This window comes from Rousettus aegyptiacus, unplaced genomic scaffold, assembly GCF_014176215.1.
Source record: "Rousettus aegyptiacus isolate mRouAeg1 unplaced genomic scaffold, mRouAeg1.p scaffold_m13_p_2, whole genome shotgun sequence".
NCBI lineage: Eukaryota > Metazoa > Chordata > Mammalia > Chiroptera > Pteropodidae > Rousettus > Rousettus aegyptiacus.
In genome coordinates, this window is record NW_023416295.1 from 169847828 (window position 1) to 169871003 (window position 23176).

General features: G+C 47.7%; 1 protein-coding gene across 2 annotated transcripts; it reads right to left on the bottom strand.

Annotated features, from left to right (window-relative positions):
* Nucleotides 1-5655: 5655 nt before the first annotated feature.
* ANKRD54 (ankyrin repeat domain 54) lies at nt 5656-16273 on the bottom strand. Of its 2 annotated transcripts, none has more exons than XM_036237473.1 (8): nt 15754-16273; nt 14204-14251; nt 10164-10257; nt 8156-8227; nt 7596-7643; nt 7397-7521; nt 7102-7209; nt 5656-6737 (listed from the first exon to the last, which is right to left on the bottom strand). In XM_036237473.1, exons 2-8 carry the CDS (start codon nt 14222-14224, stop codon nt 6663-6665), a joined length of 543 nt encoding a protein of 180 aa, XP_036093366.1. In that variant the 5' UTR covers nt 14225-14251; nt 15754-16273; the 3' UTR covers nt 5656-6662. The 2 variants fall into 2 exon arrangements, with proteins under 2 accessions (XP_036093366.1, XP_016017286.1); XM_016161800.2 differs by having other exon boundaries at nt 10164-10262; nt 15754-16168.
* Nucleotides 16274-23176: the final 6903 nt, after the last annotated feature.

Consider the following 23176-nt stretch of genomic DNA (forward strand, 5'->3'; position numbering starts at 1 on the left):
TGGAGGTGCCAGGCTGGCAGCAAGGAGCCCAATCAATAGACTGCTCTGTGAGCCCTTGGGCAGGAAAGCCACTGCCAAGGGCCTGGGGCTGGGAAATGATTTTTGCTATGGATTTGTCAGGAAGATTGATGGCCTGCTGCTGGGCTTGGGCCTGGCCCCAGAGGTTCCCGGGTCTGCATCAGGGGGCTAATGAAATGCTTGGAAGAGCAGATGGTCATAATACAGCAGGTCCGCGAATAATGTTGTTTAGTTCAATGTCGTTTCCTTCATTTTAACATTGATGAGATGTCATAGGAACTTAAGTCCTGTTTATATCAATTAGCCTATAATTAAATTGATTTCATTCTATGTGATTTTGCTTAGAGTTACAGAACCTGTCAACGATGTTAAGTCAGGACTCATTCTCTTTTGGTTAGGAGAGAGCTGTGAGTCCTGGAGGGCCACAGGCAGACAACAGGGGGAAGAGGCTGAATGGGCCCTGGTCGCTGCCCCCGGTGCCCAGGAAAACCCACCTGACCTGAGCCCTCTGTAAGGTCTCAGGCCGGGCTTGAGGCAGCCTGGGGGGCTGGGCAGGAACCCCTCTTAGCTGGAGGGAGGTTTAAATTCTGCATCCCTTTCACCCTCCTAGTTGTGCAAACCTCATAGGGATGGGCACGTAGCATTCATGTCTGAGCACCTCGTAGGTAAGGGTTCCCCTGCAGAAAAGACAGAGGGATGGGGGGGTTGTAGGAGGCCAGAGGAGGGCCCTCAGCCAGTTTGGAGAGGCAGAGAAGACTTCCTGGAGGAGCTTATACCCAAGCCAAGTCCTGAAGCATGACTTAATCAGGGCAGATGGGGAAGGGAGAGATAGAAGGACACGTGTATGGGCTGACGAGTCAGGCACAGCATGATGTGCCGAAGGCCTGGAATAGGGCACAGGGGAAGCCCAGCAGGAAGTGGAGGGAGGGCAGTCACAAAGTACTCTGTGTTTCTGTCTGAAACTGAGGCTGTACTTTGTCCGGAGGGCAATGCAGAGCAACGGAAAGTTTTTAAATAAAAGTACAACCTGATCATACTTGCTCTTTAGGGAACTCTTTCTGGCTGCGCGCAGGCTTTCCTGGGGAGGGAGGGCAGTTCAGAGGCTGGAGCGAGAACCCAGAGATGAGGATATCCGAGACCTCGACAGCGGGTGGGGAGACACGAGGAGATAGGGACAGATGGGACGGCCACTTGGGGGGCACAGTCGTTGGAACTGGGTGATTGAACATTATGGGAGGAAGAGAGAAATGTGCTGGATGACACCCCACATTTCTGCTTCGGGTTATTGGGGTGGCAGTGGGGATGGCGGGGTCATGTTCGAGGGGACAGATGTTGAGCTCAGTCGGAACATGCTGAAACTGAGGGGCCTGTGGGACGCGATGAGTGGTGTCCACAGGGCACTAGTGCACTGGCCACCTAGTACCTTTCGGGCCTTGCGCTTCGCCTGGAACATGTGTTTTATCTGCTTTAGAGTTTGAAGATGAAGGAACTGAGGCTCAGAGAGATTAAGTAACTTGCCCAAGATCACAGAGCTAGCCAGAAACAGAGCTGGGTTCTTTAGCTTAGGTTTGTCTGATTTTAGTTCCATAGTCTTTAGAGAAGAGAAGAGGCAGGCAAGAGTTGGTCAAAGGGCCGGGAGGAACTTGGATGCGTAAAGGAGGTGACCCCCACCCGACTCCTTGTAGCAACTGAAGTCAGGGCTCAAACTCAGCCCTGGGGAGGGTGGGTGAGGTGAGGGCCCTAGCGTGGCCACGTTAACCAACCCTTCTCCCTGCCTAAGGCACAGAATCATCTATCAACTTCGTGGTGTGTACCTGGGGACATCAATACCAATTAAGTACCCAGGGTTTCCTATTAATGAACATCATTTCCTCAGCCCTGATGCAGGGCTCATTTGCAAGCTGCCAGCTGGATTCAAGATGGCCTGAGGCCAGAGGGCCCGGCTGCGCAGGCTGGAATTTTTTCTAGCGTAAGAGGACAGGACCGGTTTATTGAGGTACCTGCTTGGTGCCACGTTGTTTCAGTGGCCTAGGCTCTGTGGAGGGGTGGGACTGAAACAGGAGGAAAGGTGATGAGGACGGGTCGAGGGGAAGGTGCCAGCTTGGAGCACCTGGGAGTGCTCTGGACGGTGTGGTCTGGGGAGGGTGCTGGCCTGGGCATTGAGTGGACCTCCCAGGTCAACGCAGAGCGGGGTCAAGGCATGGACTCTGAGTCGAGATGGAATCCGAGCTCCTGCACTTTCTAGCTCTGATCTTTCTGTACCTCGGTGACCTGCAGAACCAAGTTCTGTCTGAGCCAGGTCCCCTTGGAGGCAAACAGCCTCTCTTTGCTCACCTGCTGTTGACAGCCATAGGTGATGTTTTGAGGGCTCCCACAGGCACATCTTGATCCCCATCAAAACTCTCACCCTCCAGCTGAGGAGGTAGGACTCACCCACCTCTGCCCTGGGCATGCTGACTGCTAAGTTCTTCTATAGCATATGCCACCCTCCCAGGCTCCCAAAGTAAGAATGTCACCAGGCCGGCATGGGACAGCCACGGGGATAAGAGAACACTCTGGTCTGTGGTCTGGGGTTCGGGGCAGCACTCCTTTGCTTCCTTGAGCCCGTTTCCTCCTCTGTGAAGTGAGCTGAGCATCTCTCCCCACAGGCACTGAGGCCGTGGTGTCTGCTGGTGAGCCAGCGTCAGGGGGTTTGGGCTGTAATGCCCTGTGGGTCTCATAGCTGGGGACGAGGTGGGGATGACAAGGGACTTTGTTGGGATTACCCAGGAACCAGTCCAGCTCCCTGACCTCCTAACCCTAGCTTGGGCTCAGCATCTGACATAGTCTGGAGAGCAGGCAGCCCTGGTAGGGACAGGGGCTTCCTCCCAGAGGGCATTTTCTCTCAGAACTCATGGTGCTGTTCTGGGTAAGGAAACATTTGACTTCCAGGTAGAGACGACAGCCTGCCTCACCTGGTTTCTGCCACCAGGACAGATCTTTGTACCTTCAGACCTCGGCTGCTTGGTCCCACCACCTTCTCTGGCTGGCCTGTCGCCCTCCTGGTCCCATAGCCAGCTCTCCAACCACCTCAGAAGGCCTGTAATATGGGAGGCAGCCACCAAAGATCAGCAAGGACCACTCCAGGCTCAGCTCAGCCACATCACCTCCTGCTGTCCTTTCTCTTCTCCCAGGTGACCATGGGCATGCCTTGTCTACCAAGCGCACACTACATCCCGTGCTGAGTGAGGATAGGGCCAGACCCTGCCGCACTTGAGGCTGGTCACGGAGACACAGACTCACTCAGTAAGGCCCGTCGGTTCCTACCGACCGGGTCCCAGGGGCACTGGGATATTGGCGCCTTGGAAACCTTGGCAGAGATTACACTGGACCTGCGCTGGGCCCTGCGCACCATCTGCCTCATCTTAAGCAAGTAACTTGCTTTCTTTGAGCCTCAATTTCCTGCATCTATATAGAACAGTGGGCGCAATGGCGCTGGCTGCCTAACATTTTATTGGAAACTAAGTCAAAGGGCTCGCACGAAGGGCCTACCGTGCAGCACGCAGAACTCAACACATGTGGCCACCCTCCGTTTCAGGAAACTCCTTCTGAGAAGGCTGTGATTTCAGGCCTGGCGGAAACCACATGAGCTCGGGTGTGGATCCAGGTTCCAGCCCAGCTGCCTGGGTGGGCGACGCGGGACGTGGGCAAACCTGCATTTTCTCACTGATTAAAGGCAGCAGCAAGGCCAGTTATCTCACAGGATGGTGGTGTGAGAAACTGCGAAGTCTTTTCCAAGAGCTTCTCACTGATCACCATGGCAGGGATTTTGCTTTTTAATTCACCGCTGTGTTCGCACCTAGAACACTGCCCAGCGCATAGCAAGTGCCCAGTATTTCTAACATAAACAAATGCGAGATCTAAAGGGAAGGACCCTCCCCAGAGGTGAAATCAACAAACATGGATTTCTTCCTCCCCCACCTCCCGGATTCCCCACTAACTCAGTAACTGGAGCAGCTAGTAACAGAACTAACTCCCGTGCAGGCGACCTTTGTTCTCCCTCCTGCCCCCTGCCCAGCCCAGCCAGCTCAGGGCCCACTTGTGTGTTTTCTGACTCATGTTCTGTATGGGGCTGATTTGAACTGGCTGGCTCTTAAGACAGATTTGAGGTTGCAGGATAAATACTGGCTGGAAATGGGGCGAGGCAGGTTGGCTGGCTGCCTCACTGCATTTGATGAGAGTAGCATTTGATGACTATTCTAGAAGCCACCTTCATCTGTCAAGCCCTTCGCTCACTGTCTATGTGGCAGGGGAAGGCGTTGACAATGGCCCCTCCACTTGCCCTACTGGCGGTTCTCATGGTTACAGGGCTACAGGGCCAGTCGTGGGTGGGTGGGGCACCACCGGGATGCAGGATGCTGCAGGGATGCGCCCTGCTTTCCGGGTGGGGATGGGTTGGTCCAGGCCAGGGAGTCCGTACACCAGGCCATCACGGAAACACCAGCAGCTTCACCAAGGCCCAGCATGCACCCACCATCAGCCCTGCCCTAGGGCACACCGGGTCCCAGAAGGGCCCAGGCAGTCCCCTGGATGCCCTTGGCAGATGCCTGACCTGTCTGCTCCCGAAGTTCTACAGTAAGTTCCTGACCTTTTCCGAGTGTGGACCCTGCTGAGAATGAAAGCTACAGACCTTTTTCTCAGAAACAGACATGCGCATTCTCCACACAGAATCTTGCATCATTTCAGGGTGTTCATACCTCTCTAAAGGCCTATTAATTGAACTCCTTAGACTTGAGGTTGAGAAACCTTGCCTCAACTCTCTCCAGGATGATGGGCCCCAAGCTAGGGGGTGGTGGTGGGGGGAAGGCCCAGAGAAGCTGGTCCCAAAAGAAGAGACCCACCTGTTTGAGGTCCACTCCCTCTTATCCCCTGCCTTTCCACTGCCCTACTTCCCTGCCAGCCCACCCTGGCAGTCCTAGGGTAAGTGGGGCTGTGTCCAGGCACCAAGCCCCAGCACAGCTCTTATAGGAGGGCCAGCTCAAACATGCCCCTGAGGCCCAAGTGGGCAGGAAGGGACAAAAGCCGCCTCACCCGTGGTACCTCTCCCGCTCCAACACAAGCCAGCGGGCAGCCTCCTCACTCCCAGCAGCAGCGGCCTGAGTTCCATGGGAACATCTGACTGCTTCCTCTGCCCTCTCTCTCCGCCTCGGGGCCACCATGACATTGTCCCTTCCTTAACTCTGCTGACATGGTGGGGCTTTCGGCTTCCCTCTCAGAGCCCTGGAGGCCGCCCAAGCCTGTATCTTTTACCCACAGAGGGACCCTTTTTTCTTCAAGTCAGGAGAGCAGCTGGGTTCCATGAGTTTAAATCTGAAAGGCAGTCAGGAGGGAAAGTGGGGCAGAGCCAAAGGGGACACAACTGATGCCCTGGTACGATCTGTCCGTACCATGGGTCAAATGCCCCCTTGGAGAGGGCTCGGCCAGGCATGCCCCGCCTTCAGCGTCCCCTTCGCGGCAGGCCTCTGCCACAAGGGCCGCCGCCTTCTGTGCGTCCGTGGCTCCCTTTGTGGGAGTGGGAGCAGGTACCTCCTTTCCAGCGAGTGTTGAGCCGCCTCTAGTATTAGTTTACCGTTGCTGCTGCAACAAATAACCACAGACTTAGTAGCTTAAAACACAGATTTATTCTTTTATAGTTCTGATGGTCAGAATTCCAAAATCAGCCTGACTGAGCTAAAGTCAAGGTGTCAGCCAGGCTGGTCCTTCTGGAACTTCTGAAGGGAGAATCCATTTTCTTGCCTTTTCCAGCTTCTGGAGGCCGCCTTGGCTTGTGACCCCTTCCTTGTTATTACTCTGCCTTCTGGCTCTGTCACAGTATCTGCTACTTCCTCTCTGATCTCCAGCTTCCCTAAGGATTCCTGGGATTACACCAGGCCCACCTGGATAATCCATGATAATCGCCTTGTCCAAAGACCCTTAACTTATTATGTCTGCGAAGTCCCTTTTGCCATGTAAGGTCCGGTTCACAGGTTCCTGGGGTTAGAACAGGGACACCTTGGAGGCCATTATTCAGCCTACTACAACTAGGCTGCAGAACTCCTATGCCCTCCTGGTGTCCCAGTGATTCAGAGAAGAAAGGCTGGAGGTTTTCTGCTTTGGGTTCAGCAGGGTCATTCCTAACCTTGTATTTCTAAGGTCTGGGCTTCGGCAACCCAGAGGAACTCACTGCAATGTCTCCTTGCAAATTAGGTGCTAGGCCTAAATCTAAGTGCTGGTGAGAGGTGTAGGGCAAGCCAAGAAGCCCCGTAGGCTTGAGGGTACCTGCCTGAAGTCTGCACCCTGCTGGCCGCATAAGCCCGTGGTCGGGAAGGGACGCAGAGGGGTCCGAGGCCCGCAGAGAGTGCCAGGGACAAGTGAGGCCTGCTAGGGTGGTGTGTGTTGGCCAGAGCTGAGGTGTGGCTGCAGTGCTACGGGAGTCAGATGAAGGAGCTGCGGACTGTGGTCCCGGCCCGCAGAGACGATGGAGACCGCGTCTGGCCCACGCATCTGGGGTTGGGGGCGAGGGCCCGCCCGACAAGTACAGCTCCATGATCGCAGGCACTAGGCTTTTCTTTGTAATGGCAGGGCAGGTGGGCAGGGCAGGGAGGAAAGGCAGGGAGCCCCTCTTGCTACCTCTTCTCCATGTTCTGCATCTGCAGGCTGAGGGAGGTGAAGCTGGCCAGGAGGTCGGTCACCTCATCCACCTGCAGGACAGAAGTAAGGCTCTGTCACAGGGTGTCCGGACAGGCTCTGGTCTCCTCCTCATTACCACAGGCCTGGAGGGCAGACATAGTCTCTCCTCCCAGGGTAGGTGGTGGCTTCACTGTAACTATGGGAATAGATGTCCAAGAATTGACTCTCAACACCAGGTGATCTCAGACTATCCCAGAGAGAAGGGCCATGAGCAGTTTCAAAGGAAGTGGGTGGAGGCTTTGAGATCCTCAGTGGGCTGCAACCCCACGGCCATGGCCTCTTTCTACGATGAGGGTCTGGCTGCCTCGGAGCAGGGATGGACTGGCCCTGAGGCTCCTGCCAGGCCCTGGGTCTGGACCTGTGGCTGCGGCTCACCTGCTCTCTGGTGCTTGTCATCTGGAGGCGAGTGCACAGGTCGTCCAGCCGGTCCCGCTGCTCGTGCCGCCCCAGGCGCTCCAGGTACTCCCTCAGCATCTGGATGATCTGAAAAGAGGGGGTGGGCTGAGCTGCAGAGGGTCCCTCCTGGGAGGCACAGTGGAACAGGTGCCAACTGGGGTCAGAGTGAAGTGACTCGAGAGCCCTGGCGCTGGAGGCAGGAGCATCTGTGTGAGGGCAGCGCCTGTCCGGGGCTTGCTTGGTGCCATGGGCTCAGCATGAGCGGGGCACTCACCTGCTTCACCTCTAGCCGCACAGCCTCCAGGCACTGGGAGTGGCCTTCCTGCAGGATGTTCAGCTTTGACCTGGCCAGGTGCAGGGGCGTGCGGCCAGCTCGGTCCAGGGCATCGACACGGGCCCCTGTGGGACAGGGCAAGAGTGAGCATGCTGGGGTGAGGGCGAAACAGGAGGGAGAAAGGGAAGGGACCACATACCTCCTCGTAGCAGTGTGGTGATGACAGGGACATGGTTGGTACAGGCCGCTGAGGAGGAAGAACAGGGACTTGAGAAGAAGAAGAGGGCTCGGCCCTCTGTGCCCGCTGGAGGGAGCAGAACCGTGTCTCCGAGTGTGCCTGTGCCTCCTGAGAAGGCATTGCCAAGGCAGAAACTGGGTGGGGCTCAGCAATCAAGTCCAGCTCCCTCCTTGTACCACTGGGGCAACTGAGGCCTGACAATGGGACCTGCCTCACCACGCGCCATGGTGTGAGTCGGCCACAGGGCAAGAACTGGCTGCAGGTCTCACCTCCCCCAGCAGAGCCGCCTCTGAGCCAGCTTAGGTTATTAAATCAGCTCTGCTTAGGGCACAGCCAACTAGTGATCGATGGGGAAGTCCATGGGACACAGACTGCGGGAGTTGGGTGCAATCCTGGGGGCTTGGGCTCTCCCCGAGATGACAGGAGATCCTGCTGGGAGCCCATAGGACTCCAGGCTCTCCATCCGAGGACCGCGTCTGTGTTGCAGAGGAGGGTGTGTTGGCAGCGTTTGAGGCACTCACCCAGGTGCAGTGGTGTGTTCCCCAGCCCATCTCGCTGGTTGGGATCAGCCCCGTGGTCCAGGAGCAGCTGCACTGGAAACAGGAAAACCCAACAGGAGCTGTCAGAGGCTTCCATGGACTGCATCCCAACCCCGACCCCTAACCTAGCTAAATAGGCTCACTCGAAGTGTGGACACTGAAAACAAACACGATTTCCTGCATCGTTTCCTTCACTCACTCACTCACTCCCTCACTCACAGGGTCTATGTGCAGGCCTCTGCAGGCTGGGCACTGAGCATCCTGAGAGGGCCTCCTGGCCTACGCAGGTGTTACAAAACTGAGATTTTAAGGGTGAAATAAAGTTCTAGTTAAGGTTCTCAAGGCAGTTTATGCTCTTTTCACAGTCGAGTGCCATAGTGTGAATCAGGCCACTAAGTGATGCTGAGCACCCCTTCCTCGAGAGTCTCAAGGGTGGGCTGTGATAGCGTCAGGGACTCATCGACTACCCAGACGGATGTGCAGCCAGAGTAAGTCACAGTGGAGGCCAGGATGAGCTTCACACCATACAAAGAAACTAATTCCGGAGAGCCCGCAGACCTACACGCGAAAGCTCAGTCAGGCTTGAAGGAGGAAACGGGAGAATGTCTTCATGACTTTGGGATAGGCAAAGGTTCCTCAAATAGGAAACAAAATTACTAACCATAGAAAAGACTGATAAAAAAGAAAAAAATGATAAAGCACACACAAAAAAGAAAAGATCGATAAATACATTAAAATCAAGAACCTATATTCATCAAAGGACACCACTGAAAGAACAAAAAGGCAAGCTCAGAAAAAGTAAGTCATTTATATTTGATAAATGGCTTGTAAACAGAAGATATAAAGAATTTCTACAAATCAATAAGAAAAAGACAGGCAACTTGTTTAAAAAATGGATAATAGACTTGAATAGATACTGCCAAAGTGGATATAAAAATGGCCAATAAATACATGAAGATGTGATTGACAGTATTGGCTGTCAGAAAAATGCAAAACAAACCACAATGAGATGCCATTATACCAGAATAGCTAAAATTAAGGAGACAAAACCAAGCATTAGCAAGGATATGGAAATATGCGGAACTCTCTTACATTGCTGAAGAAGTTTGGTAGTATCTACTAAATCTAAATATATGTGCGACCCAACCCAGTGACCCAACGATTCCACTCCTGGGTTTATATCTAACATAGATAAGTGCTTATAGCCACCGAGCCACCTGTATGAGAATCTTCTCAGTAGCCCAAATCTAGAAACAACACAGAAGTCCATCAATAGTAAAATGGGTGAACTGTGGTACATCACACAATGAAATACTACCCAGCAATAAGAAAGAACAAACAACATTCAAACACGACATTCAGGAATGAATCTCAAGGATATAACATTAAGTCAAAGATGCCCAGATACAAAAGAGCGCGTACTCTACGCTTCCATTTAAGTGAAATTCAAAAACAAGCAAAATTACTCCTTGGTGAATGAAGTCCACATAGGTGAGGACTGGGTGGGGCAGAGTCAGGCTGGGGGGTGCTGAAAATATTCTGTCCTGATCCAGGTGGTGGTTACACCAGCGTACACATACAGAAAGTTCAGTTTATAAATTATACGACACTCGAAAAAGACTCCTAAAAAATAAAAAACCTGGAGCACTAGTCAATATGGCGAAGTAAAAATAAAACTTAAAAAAAAAAAATTGGGGGGGGGGGGGTCTGTCCTGCTGCTGCCCTTCGCACTGATGAAACGCGGCCTGCATGTCTTGAAGGCCTGGCCCCGACCTCAGAGGCAATCCGCGCTCTCCTCAGGTCTACCTCTTTCCTCGCCTGGCAGTGCCAGTTCCACAGGCTAACGCAGTGAGGGGGACAAGCGCCACCTTGCTGGCTCTTCCTTACATCCAGCACTACTTATTGTCTGTGCAGAAGCAGGTCCTTCCCTAGCACCTCAAGAGAGATGCTGCTTGCCCAGCCCACTCCCTCCTCTCTCCCCAGAACTCACCAATCTGGTCATTGCCATTGCAGGAAGCGAAGTGCAAGGCTGTGCGTCCCTTGTCATCGGCTGCACAGGGATCCGCTCCATCTTCCAGCAGCTGCTGCACTGACACCACCAAGACAGAGGGGAAGGAAGCGGGGACAGAGCGGTCGCGTAAGCCAAGCTGTAGGCTCCCGGGGCTGGAGAAGGCCGCGCAGGGGCCGCCCAGGCAGGGTGCGGATGGGAGAGAGACGCTCCTGGATGCTTGTCCCGTAGGGAGTACGGTGACAAGGGACTTTCTCCTGAGGGCACAACTGAGCACTACGGATTCTGCGTGCTCAAACTACCTGTCTAGGGGTAGGACATCACAGAAGGATCCTGGCCCTCAGAGTCAGGAATTCTAGAGTCACAGAAATCGCCAGCAAAAACTCTGGCCTCATCCCTCTGAGTCTGAATACACGTCCACTCTCGCTGGACGTAGCTGCTGTTGGCTGACGCTTACTCTGCTCCCAGGAGGCAGCCTGTCAGTGGACAGAGCATAGGTTCTGGAACCACACAGACTAAATCCCAGGCTGAGCTAAGCAAAAAAGAAATCAGTACACTGCCGATGGCACGGGGCAATGGGAAGAGCTGGCTGGGAGTAGGCAGACCCAGATGTGAGCCCCAGTTCACCAGCAAATGGGAATAATCTGCCCTGTCACTCTCCAGAGCTGCACTGATGAGAATAATGGATGTGAAATTTCTTCTTTAAAAAGTATGGAACCATTATAAAATGTGAGGCATTATGTTATTACATGTACACATCCAACCGAAATGTAGAAATTGCTGCCAAAAGCATTTTAGGGCAAGCGACATTTCCGTCTGCCCCAGCAAACCCCTCAAGGACTCGAGTCCCTCCAGACAAAGCCCAGAGATCTCCTCCTCCGTGAATCTTTCCTGTCTCCTCAAGCTGAGTTAGCCGCTCCTTTCCCCGCATCTCCTAGTGCACTGAGCACCAGCCAGGAATCGGGTACCTGACTGCTACGTCTATTGTATAGATTAGCGGACTCCGGCCCAGAGAGACCACGTGAAGTGCCCAAGCCACGTTCAGCCAGCTGACAGGAGGCCAAGCTGGGATATACACCCAGGCTTCTCTGGCTCCAGAACTTAGACCTCTCCAACTGAACACATAACTTCAGTTTTTTGGGGGGTTTTGCCTTCAAAATGATATCACTTTATATTCTCCATCTCCAACTCTATTGTAGGATTTTTGTTTTCTCTATCTTAAAACCTCAGACCAAAATATTAGTTGTCCTGCTCAATGAATGTTGCTGACTGACTGAATAAATGAATGAAGGAAAAGGTTTATAAGCGTGGAGGAGAAATAAGAGCATCGGGCCATCTCAGTGCTCATCGGTGCATTCACCAAAAGATAGCCAGGACCAAAGAGATAAAGCTAAAATAGCCCATTCTATTTTGTGATTTGTGCAATTATAGTCTTTTCTGAAAAGCACTTTAGCAATCTCTCTCAGAAGCCATCAAAATTTGTAAACCCTTTGATGGAAGAATCCCATATCCGGGAAATTACCTTAAAAATGAAAAGCAATGTGCAAATATATGACTGACTAAATCACGCTTGCTTTGTCCCTTAAAGTATCCATTAAAGTGTGCATCCATTAAAAAGCTGTGGTTATAATTGGGGACTAAAATTATAAAGTGTTTTTGCTTTTTGCTTTAGAAAAATCATAGTCATGTATTCGTTCTATAAATCGGAAAAAATGACGCTTCCATTTTGAAAAAAAAAAACAACGATTACAAAGACTCTGGGAATGTTTATGATACACAGAAAATTATGCAGGCTACAAAATTGTGTGTAAAGCACTGTTTGAAGCCTATAAAAAATTCCTCTGCATAGGAAAAAGGGCAAGAAGGATATTCAACAAAATATTAACAGAGGTTAGTTCCTCTGCTGATATTACAAATGTTTTTCTTGAATATTTCTCTAATTTCCAAAACATTTTAAATGCATATATTTAAAACATACGTAAAATATTTTAAATACATACATTCCACATGTGAAACATTTTAAATAATTATTCATAGAAAAGCACTTATGATTTAACAATAGCAGGGTATGAATTTTATGTCTACTGTAATTGCTAATATAGACAAAATACCCATCACCATGCAAAGAAATAAAACAAGTGCAAACTATAACAGATAAGGAGTGAAGAGGCTAATCCTACAGCCAGTTTCCCCATCAGAGTTCTGCAAGAGCCCAGTAAATCTAACAGCCATTTTAGATGTGAAGATGGGTGTGTTAGAGGCTCTGAATGGAAAATTACAGCACTTCTATCAAAATAATAAAACTACCACGTGAATACCTGATTTGAGATGAACTAGACCTTCTGTGGAAGGAAAGTACAATTAAAATTAAAATAGTCTCTAGTCACACATTAGAGAGATTAAAAAGAGAATACATATCCTTTTTCCTTGAAAAGCTATCGAGGTTGCTGTCCAAATATTTCAAAGTGTTAAAGTTAATGAGAAAGAGACCAAAGTGAAGAGAGCTGAAAAGCCCTTCAGTTTCCAGGCCTGCTCACTGTGCTGCGCCAGGGATGAGGGAGCCACTGCAAGGCCCAGTGTGCAACACCCCAGCTCCCGAGGTAAACGACCTCTCCCCGCCTGCTCGCCTATCCCCTGGCCCTCGATCTATGCTCACAATTTATCTGTTGACTACGGAATCTGTCAGCACTGATCTGTCAGCGCTGATCACTGATCAAGGGAAGGTTTCGGTGGAGACCCCCAGTTGGAAGAATGCACAAGGGGTCCACTATGTGCGTGATACAGTAAGCTGAATTATGTTTACATATTTTAGGTGCAGGCACCCTACTACACTAATGTAACATTCTAAATACGGGGTCCTATTCTTAGCCATGAGCCTAGATCACAGCCAGCCCTGGGACCAGCCAAGCCTGGGACCTACAGCATTCCACCACCAAAACAGAATGATGTCCACTCCAGGTAGGCATAGTAACAGCCTCCAAAGATCCCACACCTAATCCCCGCCTGTCCCTCCACCCCACTATATGTTACCTTACATCCCCAAAAGGCACTTTGCAGATGTGATTTGGGTTATGGACTTTGAGCTAGGAAGAATATCCTGGATTTTTTAAGCCCAATTTAATCATATGAGTTCTTAAAATCAGAGAACCTTCTCCTGCTGTGAGATCCAGACATGGAGTGTGACAACTCAGTCCACTGTTGCTGACTTTGAAGATGAAGGGAGACTGCAAGTCAAGGAATATGGGCAACCTCGAGAAGCTGGAGAAGGCAGGGAAACGGGTTCTCTCTTTGAGCGTCCAGAAAGAAATATGCCCCTGCAGACACCTCAATTCCAGCCTGGGGAAGACTGTGTCGGACTTCTGAGCTATGAAACTGTCTGATTATAAATTTGCGTTGTTTTATACCACCATTTGTGCTAAACTATTAGAGCAGCCATAGAAAATGAATAGGCCCTTTTCCCTGAGTCACAGAAAGAATTAAGTCAGTGGATAAAATTAAAGCTTTCCCCTATAACTTGTCCCTGTTCTTTGATACTGCTAACACCCTGTCAGCTAGTGAACGCTGGAGAGCAAAGACAACAAAAAACAGAACGGTGTCCTGCTAGAAGCCTCTCCTAGGCCTTCCAGATGTTCTGCCAAAAACAAGTTTGAGAACCAGTGACCCGACTACCACAAAGCTTCAGTTCAGAAGGTGGCGGCTCTGCGCAGTTGGTGGCTCTTCTGGCAGCTAAAATTGACTATTCATTCCCATTAACCAGAAGTTCCCCAAAGTTTCTACGCTGCTGCTGGCTGTCAGGGATACAAAAGGAGACAAGGTCCCCATAAATATTACAACATCAGAAAGTTCAGGGTGACAGAAAAGCATGGGAATAGTGACAATCTAAGTCTGACTTATCTTCTGCAAGATGACTGCAGTGAGCCTGGTCCATGGGGTGAGCTGGCAGACTGAATGCAAGCACCATCTTCCCTGGAATTTTCCTCCCCCAACCAGCCCACGGAGCTGGATCTGCTCTGCATACTCACCTGTTTCCACATCGTTGGCATTGGCTGAGTCCCTCAACCTCTTCAGAGCTGTGAAGAGAGGAAGAGTGTGTGCCAGTTAAAAAAAAAAAAAACAGCCATTATGAAGTAGAAAGTGAATGGCTTCCTAGTTAACCCACCTTTCAGCCACAGTAACATCTAAAGAAAAAAAAGTGCTAGGATACGAGAGACACCATCCCGGGAATAAGGAGAAACATGAAATGTGGCGCAGCCAGTGCAGAAGCCTGCATTCTGTAGCAAATCCTCCAAGGCCTTTTGAGCCAAATCTCAGCTCTGCCACTTGTAGTAGCTAGGTGACTTGAGCAAATTGATAGACCTGGCTTCAGGTCTATCATTCGCAAACAAAGCTGAGCTCTATCCTTATCACCCTGAGTTGTTGTAAAGACAAAATGAGATGTTTACATGGAAACCCTGTGTACAGGTTACACAGATATAACCTTATATTCTCCTTTAATACAGGCCATTCCCAAATAACTTACTTAAATTTGGTAATTCCTAAGCAGAAACATTTTTCTCCTACAATGACACTAACGCTATATTAAAGGCCAAGAGAAAGCAATGCCTCCGTCATCAGAGAAATGGTCAAAAATTGCAACTCAGATCCATATGGATTCCTTACATTCATAGAGCACTTTATGGTTTATACCATGCTCTCAAATCTCATTTAATCTTTATAACACCACTCAGATATGGATGGAATTATAGACCTCAAAGGGATCCTAAAAGTCCCCCACTTCTTAAATCTTTCAAGGCATTGGTTTCCACGTCATCCGCAAACTGTAAAAGAATACACGGTAGATATACTAGAGCAGGAGGCTGACTCTGGCAGATCTGGCTTCTAATACCAGTACAGCTACTTTCTAGCTATGTCACTTGGAGCAAGGCAAATTCTCTGAGCCTGTTTCCTCTTCCATAAAACAGAAAGTATCTGGATCTCAATGAGTTGTGAGAATTAGAAATTATCATATATCATGCAACAGCGTTCGGCACACAACAAAAGCAGAATAATAGCTCTACATGCATTACCTCACTTAACTGTTGAAACATCCCTGTAAGGCAGGTATTATACTCATTTTACAGATGAGAAAACTAAGGCTGAGAAGTTCTACAGTTTGCCTAAAGCGGAAATGAGGTAGAGAAGTCCAATCCAGGTCAGTGCACTGAAACAAGTTGGTAAGATTTGGCTACAGGTTCTGGCCTCCCCTCTCTGATAATAAAATTATTTCCCAGTACGCCATTTAATTATCTACTAATGAACACCAGGAGTCATGAAAAGTTTCTATTCAGGAATTACCAAAGGTGAAAAGCCTACAGTGACTGGTTCTGAGCAGGAAGACTCCCGCCCCCACCCCGCCGCCCCATGTTCATGGTCCTTAGCAGTTTTAATAATTATTACTACTGAAAGAAGACACAAGGGTTACTCCGGGATCTTAGATCGGACGTCGGAGGACTCGAGAATGAGGGGCTCTGGAGAGAGACCAGGGGCCAGATTCCCAGCGGAGGGCCAGCCCCGCCTCCCGCGCGCTCCTCACCATGCACCTCCTTGCCCGTAGGCCCGAGCCTGCGGTGGGGCCTGGCGGCGCGCCTCAGCCGGGCGGCGGGGATCTTACAGCACAGCTCATCACGGGGCTCCGAGTCCTGCTGCCACAGGACATGGAGGTAGCGCAGCGGAGACTGGGCCCCGCCGGACGCCCGGCCCGGGAGGCCTGCGGCGCCGCCCAGCGCAGATCCAAAGTCAGCGAAGGAGAAAAGGCCCTCGGGGCCCGTCAGTGGCTCCGGCGCAACAGCGCACTCGCCATCCGAGCTCGAGCCGCCCGAGCGTGGATCGTTGTCCGCGCCCCCGGCGGCAGCTGCCATGGCAACAGCTCCGCGCGGGCCTGGCCGCGGAAGCCTCGTTCCCGACCGACCAACCGACCTGCTTCCCTCCGCCCTAAGCCTCGCAGTGAGCGGGCGAGGGGGCGGGCCCAGCCTGCAACCACGGCAACCGAGAGCGGGTCGGGCTCGCTGGAGCGCTCCGAACCAATGAAAACCCTTCCAGCCTAAACCCCTCCCGTCACCAGGGTACAGTTCGGGCAATAGAACTGGTTTCCGGCAGCGTGACGGACGGACAGAAGAACCAACCACAAATTTGAAGTGGCCACTCCCTCGCTGTACGTAGCTACACCGGAGCCAATAAAACAGCTGAATTTAAGACACTCTTTTTTTTTTTTTTCCATTTCCTCCGTCGGATCATGGGAAAGGTAACGGGCGGATGCTTTAACCAATCACATTGGTTAATCTACAGCCAATCATAAAGGAACATCAAGAAGCCAAACTGTAGGGAGAGATAGAGGTGTATTTTAAGTCAATGAACATGAAAAAAAGAACTTCCAACAATTGCATAGAGTAAGTAGGAATATAAGGATATGTTAAAATTTGGGACTATCGCCACAAACGGAGGAGTAATAGCTTCTAAATGCTATAGATCCCTTTATTTAGGTAGGGTTCTCTCGGTAACCCTGAAGTTGATCGCTGATTTACAAAGAATTTTAATTCAACGAAGTTACAGTAGAACGATGTCTCCCCTCTGCCCCTCACCCCCGACTCCGAAAGCCAGTCACTGAATCAGGTAATTCTGAGTGTTAGGTTTTGAATGCAAAATCAGACTCCATTCCCGCTGACGTGCTGCTCCCTCAGCATGGGAGAAGTCAAAGCCAGAAACGGAAATATTCCGCAAGCAGGTAATGATGAGCTTAGCAACAGTGCAATGGCTTGTGTCCAGGCAAAAGTTCTTCCCTCTTATTCAACCCACGTTAAATTTTTACAGGGTTAGATGTTAAAATTTCTACAAACCTGTGCTTGAGGAAATAATATAAAATAAAGTCACTTTAACCAAGCTGCAAAATATATTGATATGAAGGTTGAAGCACAAAGAAAGACTTTATTCTTGTTCTAACTAGCCTGGTAACTTAAACTTTTAACTTTCTAGCCCTGTGTCAATGCCTGAATATACATCTAGATGTACATCAGACCTCCAGATAACCCTCTGATCATTTCCCCCCTGAAAGACTCACATATTCAGACCACCTGACATCTATTATCTAGATTAACTGACATCTGACTGATGACCATCCTGGACCAATCCTAGGGCTAAGAATGCATGACTGATAATTTTCGCATGACTAGTCATTCTCAAAATGCACTTTTCTCTATAAGAACTCTTAACTTTTCTTTCTTCTTTGGGACATTTCTGGCTTTTGCCTAGCTCTGTTCCCAGTTTGCAAACTCTAAGACCCTTGAATAAATCGTTATCATTTATTTCTAGCCAAAGCCTCCAGACCCTTTTCAAGTTTGTTCGACATACCCTACTAACACTTCTATAAGGTGGGCAAGGAAGACCGTCTCTATTTTATAGATGAAAAGCTGAAACCAGAGAGATAAGGGACTTATTTATGGATGTCCAGCTCTCTTGGGATGAGGGCTTGTGTTCAGGCAAAGTTCTTTCTTCTCATCCAACCCAGTTAAAATGTAATCTTTCTCCAACGGTGAAAAACACTTTCAGAATTTGCAGTGGTCTCAGAACACCATTGTGAGGTGTACCACTGTACTGTATATAGAAGAAAATGCTGTTATTTGAACTCCTCTGTCCCATAACCTATAAGTTTATGTGCCAACTCTACTCGTAGCTAGAAGGAAGCAGAAGAAAGAAGTAAACACTGAACATGTACCATTTACCAAGAGCTTGATATATATTATACCATTTAGTTCTCCCTCACAAGAAGCTTCGAAGGCAGATATTATACCCATTTGCAAATTAGGAAATTGAGATCCTGAGATGTTATATGGATTGTCCAAGAGTACAGGGAAGAAAGTTGAAGAACGGGGAATTGAACCCAGAAAAGTCTTCTCTTTCCATCACACTGCTTTCTTTAATGAAGGTCCTGCTGGAAACCTGGCTCTAGAGACTTTAAGTGACATCTGGGTATTTATACCTTACTCCTGCTGAATGTACCATGAAATAACTTTATTATTCATTTTTCCTTTTTTTTTTTTCTGTGTAAGAACCTCCAAAGTAGTCTTCATCCCTTCAGTCTCCCTTCGTAGAATCCAAGGTGCACATTCTGCCTCAAATGCCATCCTCTTTAAGACTCTAGGATCTGCCTGCCCGTCGAGCTCAAGCATAATCCAAACTTTTTATCCTAGCAGTCAAGACCAGTGTTTTCCTCCCACCAGTCAGACTGGTCTTCAAGAGATCTGGTCTACCAATATGTTCACATTGTCACAAATTTTAATTTGAACAGGAACCCTAAACATCTAGAAGTGGTTGTTTCTTCTAGTTTTTAAATCACCTTTCTCGAATTATAAATTACATAGCCCAGCCCTCTGTGTGTTTCAAGAACCACTTGTTATTTTGGATTAGAAGAATAGGATGTGGGTTGAATGTGCATCCAGCTAGCCTCAGTCTCAGGAGTTTAGACTGGAACTTGGGTCTATGAAGTTGTAGTCCCCCGTAATGCCTGGCTCAGCAACTGGCACCAGCAAATTAGAGATATTTGACTGACTGATTGGATAAATGGATGAATGAGTAAAGATGGTTAAGACCATCAACTTCAGAGCCATAAATATGTGGGGCTATGGCTTCGAGCAAGTGCTTTTATCTTTTTGAGCATCAGTTTCCTCATCTGTAAAATGGAGGTAACAGTGGTAACTGTATCATATGGTTATCACAGGACTAAATGATATGTGAGTAAAGTATCTAGTACAGAACTTAGCATAGAGGTAGTGTTCAAAAAATGGTAGTTACTATTATTGTAAATAAGGGTAGGATGCAGGCTAGAGCCCATACAAATCCTATGGAACAGTGGGCATATCGCACTAGCTTGAACTTGACCTAGGGGTACTGCAATCATTCATACACAGTAATTTATATTTGGTCAGTCAGTAAATAAAACATGAAACACTTGGTGGGTGACAAAGAAAATACCTCTAATGTTTGCCTCATGGGAAAAGCTGCCTGAGAATCCAGAGACCTGGGTTCTAAATTCTGCCTGGCCCAAACTCCCCTTGTGATTTGGGACTGTTTTCTTTCTATGGGCCTCAGTCTTCCCATAGGAAGATATTGCTCTAGGTTGAATAATGACACTGATTCAGAACAGATACAGCAGGTATTTTATTCTTTCTCTCATCCTGTTGGCCTTTACAGAATTTTAGAGCGGTTTGAACTTCTCGTCAACATTTAAAAATTGAAAGCTTCCGCATAAAATTTTCTATGTCCAGATTCCCTTAAAAACGAGAAGGTATGGCAATACAAGACCAGCTCTCCCACGTGACAACAATTGGCTGGAGTTGCATAGCAACCTTACCTGTAAGATGGGGCATGGTGTTCTGGTTTGCCATAGTCCTCACCACTTTCTGTTACTGCCACACTGAGGCCTAAAGTGCAGTTGCCATTTATTGTCATACTGTGCTGTTGTTTTTCTTAGGTAGATTTAATAAGGAAGTATTATATTTCTTATTCTTATCAAATGTGAAATAATGAAAACATGTGGAGGGAAATTATCCAGTATCCAAAAATATGACATTGTGATGATTATGTGTATTTTTAATACCATGGTAGAGAGTTTCTAATAAATCCACATGAGAGACATCTGACTCTTTGGAGAAATTTAACTTTGAATAACAATTGATTAGGAGGCAGCGGCGTTTCATAATTCTGTAAAGTTAGAGGTTAATTTGTAGGAAACTGATTTTTGTATGTCCAATGGAGAAGATAACCAGCCCCAAAGGTTAATATTTTATTATCCTGTAGGACGTGAAAGAAGTTTGGCTCTAACCCAGCAGTCATATTTCAGCATTCCTTTGCTCACTAAATATTCTCAAATTCTTTTCAAACCACCTGTGTCATACTGTTGGTTCTTTCATTAACTATTAAATGAGCTGACTCTTTATCAGTAACTGAATTATGTTTTAAATCTCTTAAGGGCATTAATCTGTCCTCATCATATGTTACAAATTTTGAGGGTTAGTTATTTGTTATTAACTTGACTTACAATATTAAAATCAACTTTATCAGTAAAAGCTTCACATTTTAAGTGTGCAAGGTTGATGATTTTTGAACACTATATACTCATTTAACAATCGATTGCCCCAGTCAAGATATAGAACATGACAATTATATTTTTAACAATTTGAGAATAGTTCTTTTAGGCTATACAGAGAGAAGACCCTGTGTTTTCAGAAAAGTAAGTGAACATTTATTTGTGGGCAAGAGCAAGTCTTCATTGTCTATGGTGAAAAAAGGGATATAACAACATGCGGTCAGGAAAAAGCCTACTACTTGATTGTTTTGTACTATCTAGTGGACTTCTGAACCAGAGGATTCCTAAAGACTCTTCTAGTTCTGACCTGTAAAGACTGGGTTATTGCTCTCCCAGGGCTCACGTATTACTGCAGTAAAGGGGGGTGGGCAGGGGCTTGTGAGATCACGCTCAGGACGGTGAAACAAACAGGACAGTAAATGAATGCCAGACAAACAAGAGGTTCTTGGGAAATGGAGCTTTAAATTAACCAAGCTGAAGAGCCCAGGCACACTGTAATATATAACAAATGGCAACAGAGAATTTTCTGCCTCAAATCCCAGGCAAAGGAAAATCAAGAGAATCAGGGCAGCTTTTCAGCTGCTGAATTCTCCTAACAACTCTCCCAGGTAAAATTCCAGGTTTGGTCTGTCCACAGTTTCTTTCTCTTTGATGTAATGCTTTCCCATTAGCAAGAGAGCCTTGCAAAATCAAACACCCTGTGATCAGAAACTTCATAGTCTGTAATAGGGTTCCAGCTCCTTCTAGATCAAAGTTGCATTTCTAAGTGGACTTAATGTGATGCTAAGCAATGGCCTGTTTCAACTCAAATGTAATTCTACAAATATGGATTGAGAATTGGAAGCAGGCAGAGGGAGGTAGCTATTGCAATGCCAATGAGATGATAATGGAGGCTGGGACAAAAATGATAGAATCATGGTGATGAAAATAGAGTCTGAACTATTTTGTAGGTAGAGCCAACGAAATTCGGCCGCATCAAATGTGTGGTGTGAAAGAGTCATGTCAAGGGTAGTTCTGAAGGCTCTGGCCTGAGCAACTGAAAGAATGAAGTTGCCCTTAACTAAGATGGGAAAACCGTGGGAGAAACAAGATTGAGGCAGAAAATCAGAAGCTCAGGTTGGACATGTTATGTTTGAGGTGCCTGAGACATCCAGGTATTCACATGGGCCACCGAGCCCACTTCAGGGGTGGGGTCTGCAATGGAGATATAAATGTGGGGAGTCAACAGTATATGGATGATATTTAAACCTACTGGGCAGGATAAGCCACTCTGGGAGTGAAGGCAGATAGAGAAGAGACCAAGTTCAGAGATAAGGGGCAGTCCACTCTTTTGATTGGAGAGATGAGGAGAATCAACAGAGAAAAAGGAGAAAGAATAGTCAGTGAGGAAGGTCCTTCATTATTCTCTAAGAGCCTTTACTATTCTCTAAGTTAGAGCGTACATCCTTGAAGAGGTAAAAAGTCATAAATAAATAAATAAATAAAATGCGAATTAGAGGATTATAAACGAGGAGTCCAGGTTTTCTGGTGACTGAAGCTTACATGAAGAATAAAGAACAGAAAATGACAAAACCAAAACTAGATAGGAAAGAGAATATTTATTTAGGACAGGAATTACAACACAAATTGTGGGCGAAATCACACAATTACAAATTGCAATTTGTAATTTAAAAAAGCTGACAAATAGTATAAACACACAATCCAGAAAAGAAACATAGTTGTTAATTTTCTTAAATAGCTCCATAATATGTTCTCTTTTAGTCTGAATATTCTTCGATCGCCTCTTTATATGACAACAATTTTGTGTCATCATTTTCTGCCATGAGAATGGAAAGAATTCAGTCTTTCCTTGAGCATATTAGATCTATTTTTTTTAATTATTGATACTTTAGAAAAAACTTACGACTTCTCAATTCCTTTTTAGTAATGTCATGAATATTTTGTGAATGGTCAGAGTTGCGGGCAACTTGTATCAAATTTTTGTCCTATATGAACTGTAAGATTTCAGATAATTTCAAGGTTTCTAGTGACCCGATTAACCTTAAATAGTGTAACTGCACACAAACTTCATTTCATTAATATTGGTTTTTAATCATTAAGTCTTAGGACATAAAATTTATCGAGACTCAGGTCTATAATCAGGGGGACAATCCGGTAATTACAGTCCTTTCATTGAGGACACTCACTGATCACAGTAGATGTTAGGCATATCTTACACATGGAAGGCCAGCTGTAACTTAACTATACATGGAAGAGTATCTCATAAATTTATTATACTAAACTCATGTTGCCAGCTGGATTTCATCTAGCTGGATCCCAAAAGTCACTAAACACGAAGGAAAGTATGACAAAGGGGAAACTGGAAGAGCGCGCAATTTTAAGTGATTGCGGTAAAAATATTACTTTTGCAAATTTTACAAAAACATAGGATCATGGGAGCAAATTGTTGGAGTCCGTCCTTGAGCCATGAAAGAGTCCGGGGGAGTGGATGGTACTTAAGGCTTAGGCTTTAGTTCTATGATGGCATCACCTCTTGGCGATAACGGAGAAGGAATGCAAAGCAAAAACCGGCGCAGGGCAGGGGTAGCAATTCTAAGTAGGATGCTCTGCGTGATCCCAGTCCTAAGTAAACAACTGAAGGTGATGGAGCGAGCCCTACGGACATCTAGGAGGGCTGCGTTCTAGAACCTAAACCAGGTAACTGTGAATGCAAAAGCCCCAAGGCGGTGTGTGCCTCACAGGGAAAAGGAAGGAGGCCTGTGTGACAAGAGGATGCAGAGGCCTGGTCCTAGAGAGGGTGAGCCATGCTCCTGGTCACACGGCGAGTCAGTGGCAGGCCAGGGACTGCAATCCGGATTTTCGCTAGGTGTTGTTGATG

Coding starts and splice junctions, on each gene's coding strand:
- ANKRD54 (XM_016161800.2), bottom strand. CDS start 16,078: ATGGCAGCTGCCGCCGGGGGCGCGGACAACGATCCACGCTCGGGCGGC. Junction 14,252..15,753: donor TACGGGCAAGGAGGTGCATG/GTGAGGAGCGCG, acceptor CTCTCTTCACAG/CTCTGAAGAGGTTGAGGGAC. Junction 7,522..7,595: donor CACCACACTGCTACGAGGAG/GTATGTGGTCCC, acceptor CCTGTCCCACAG/GGGCCCGTGTCGATGCCCTG.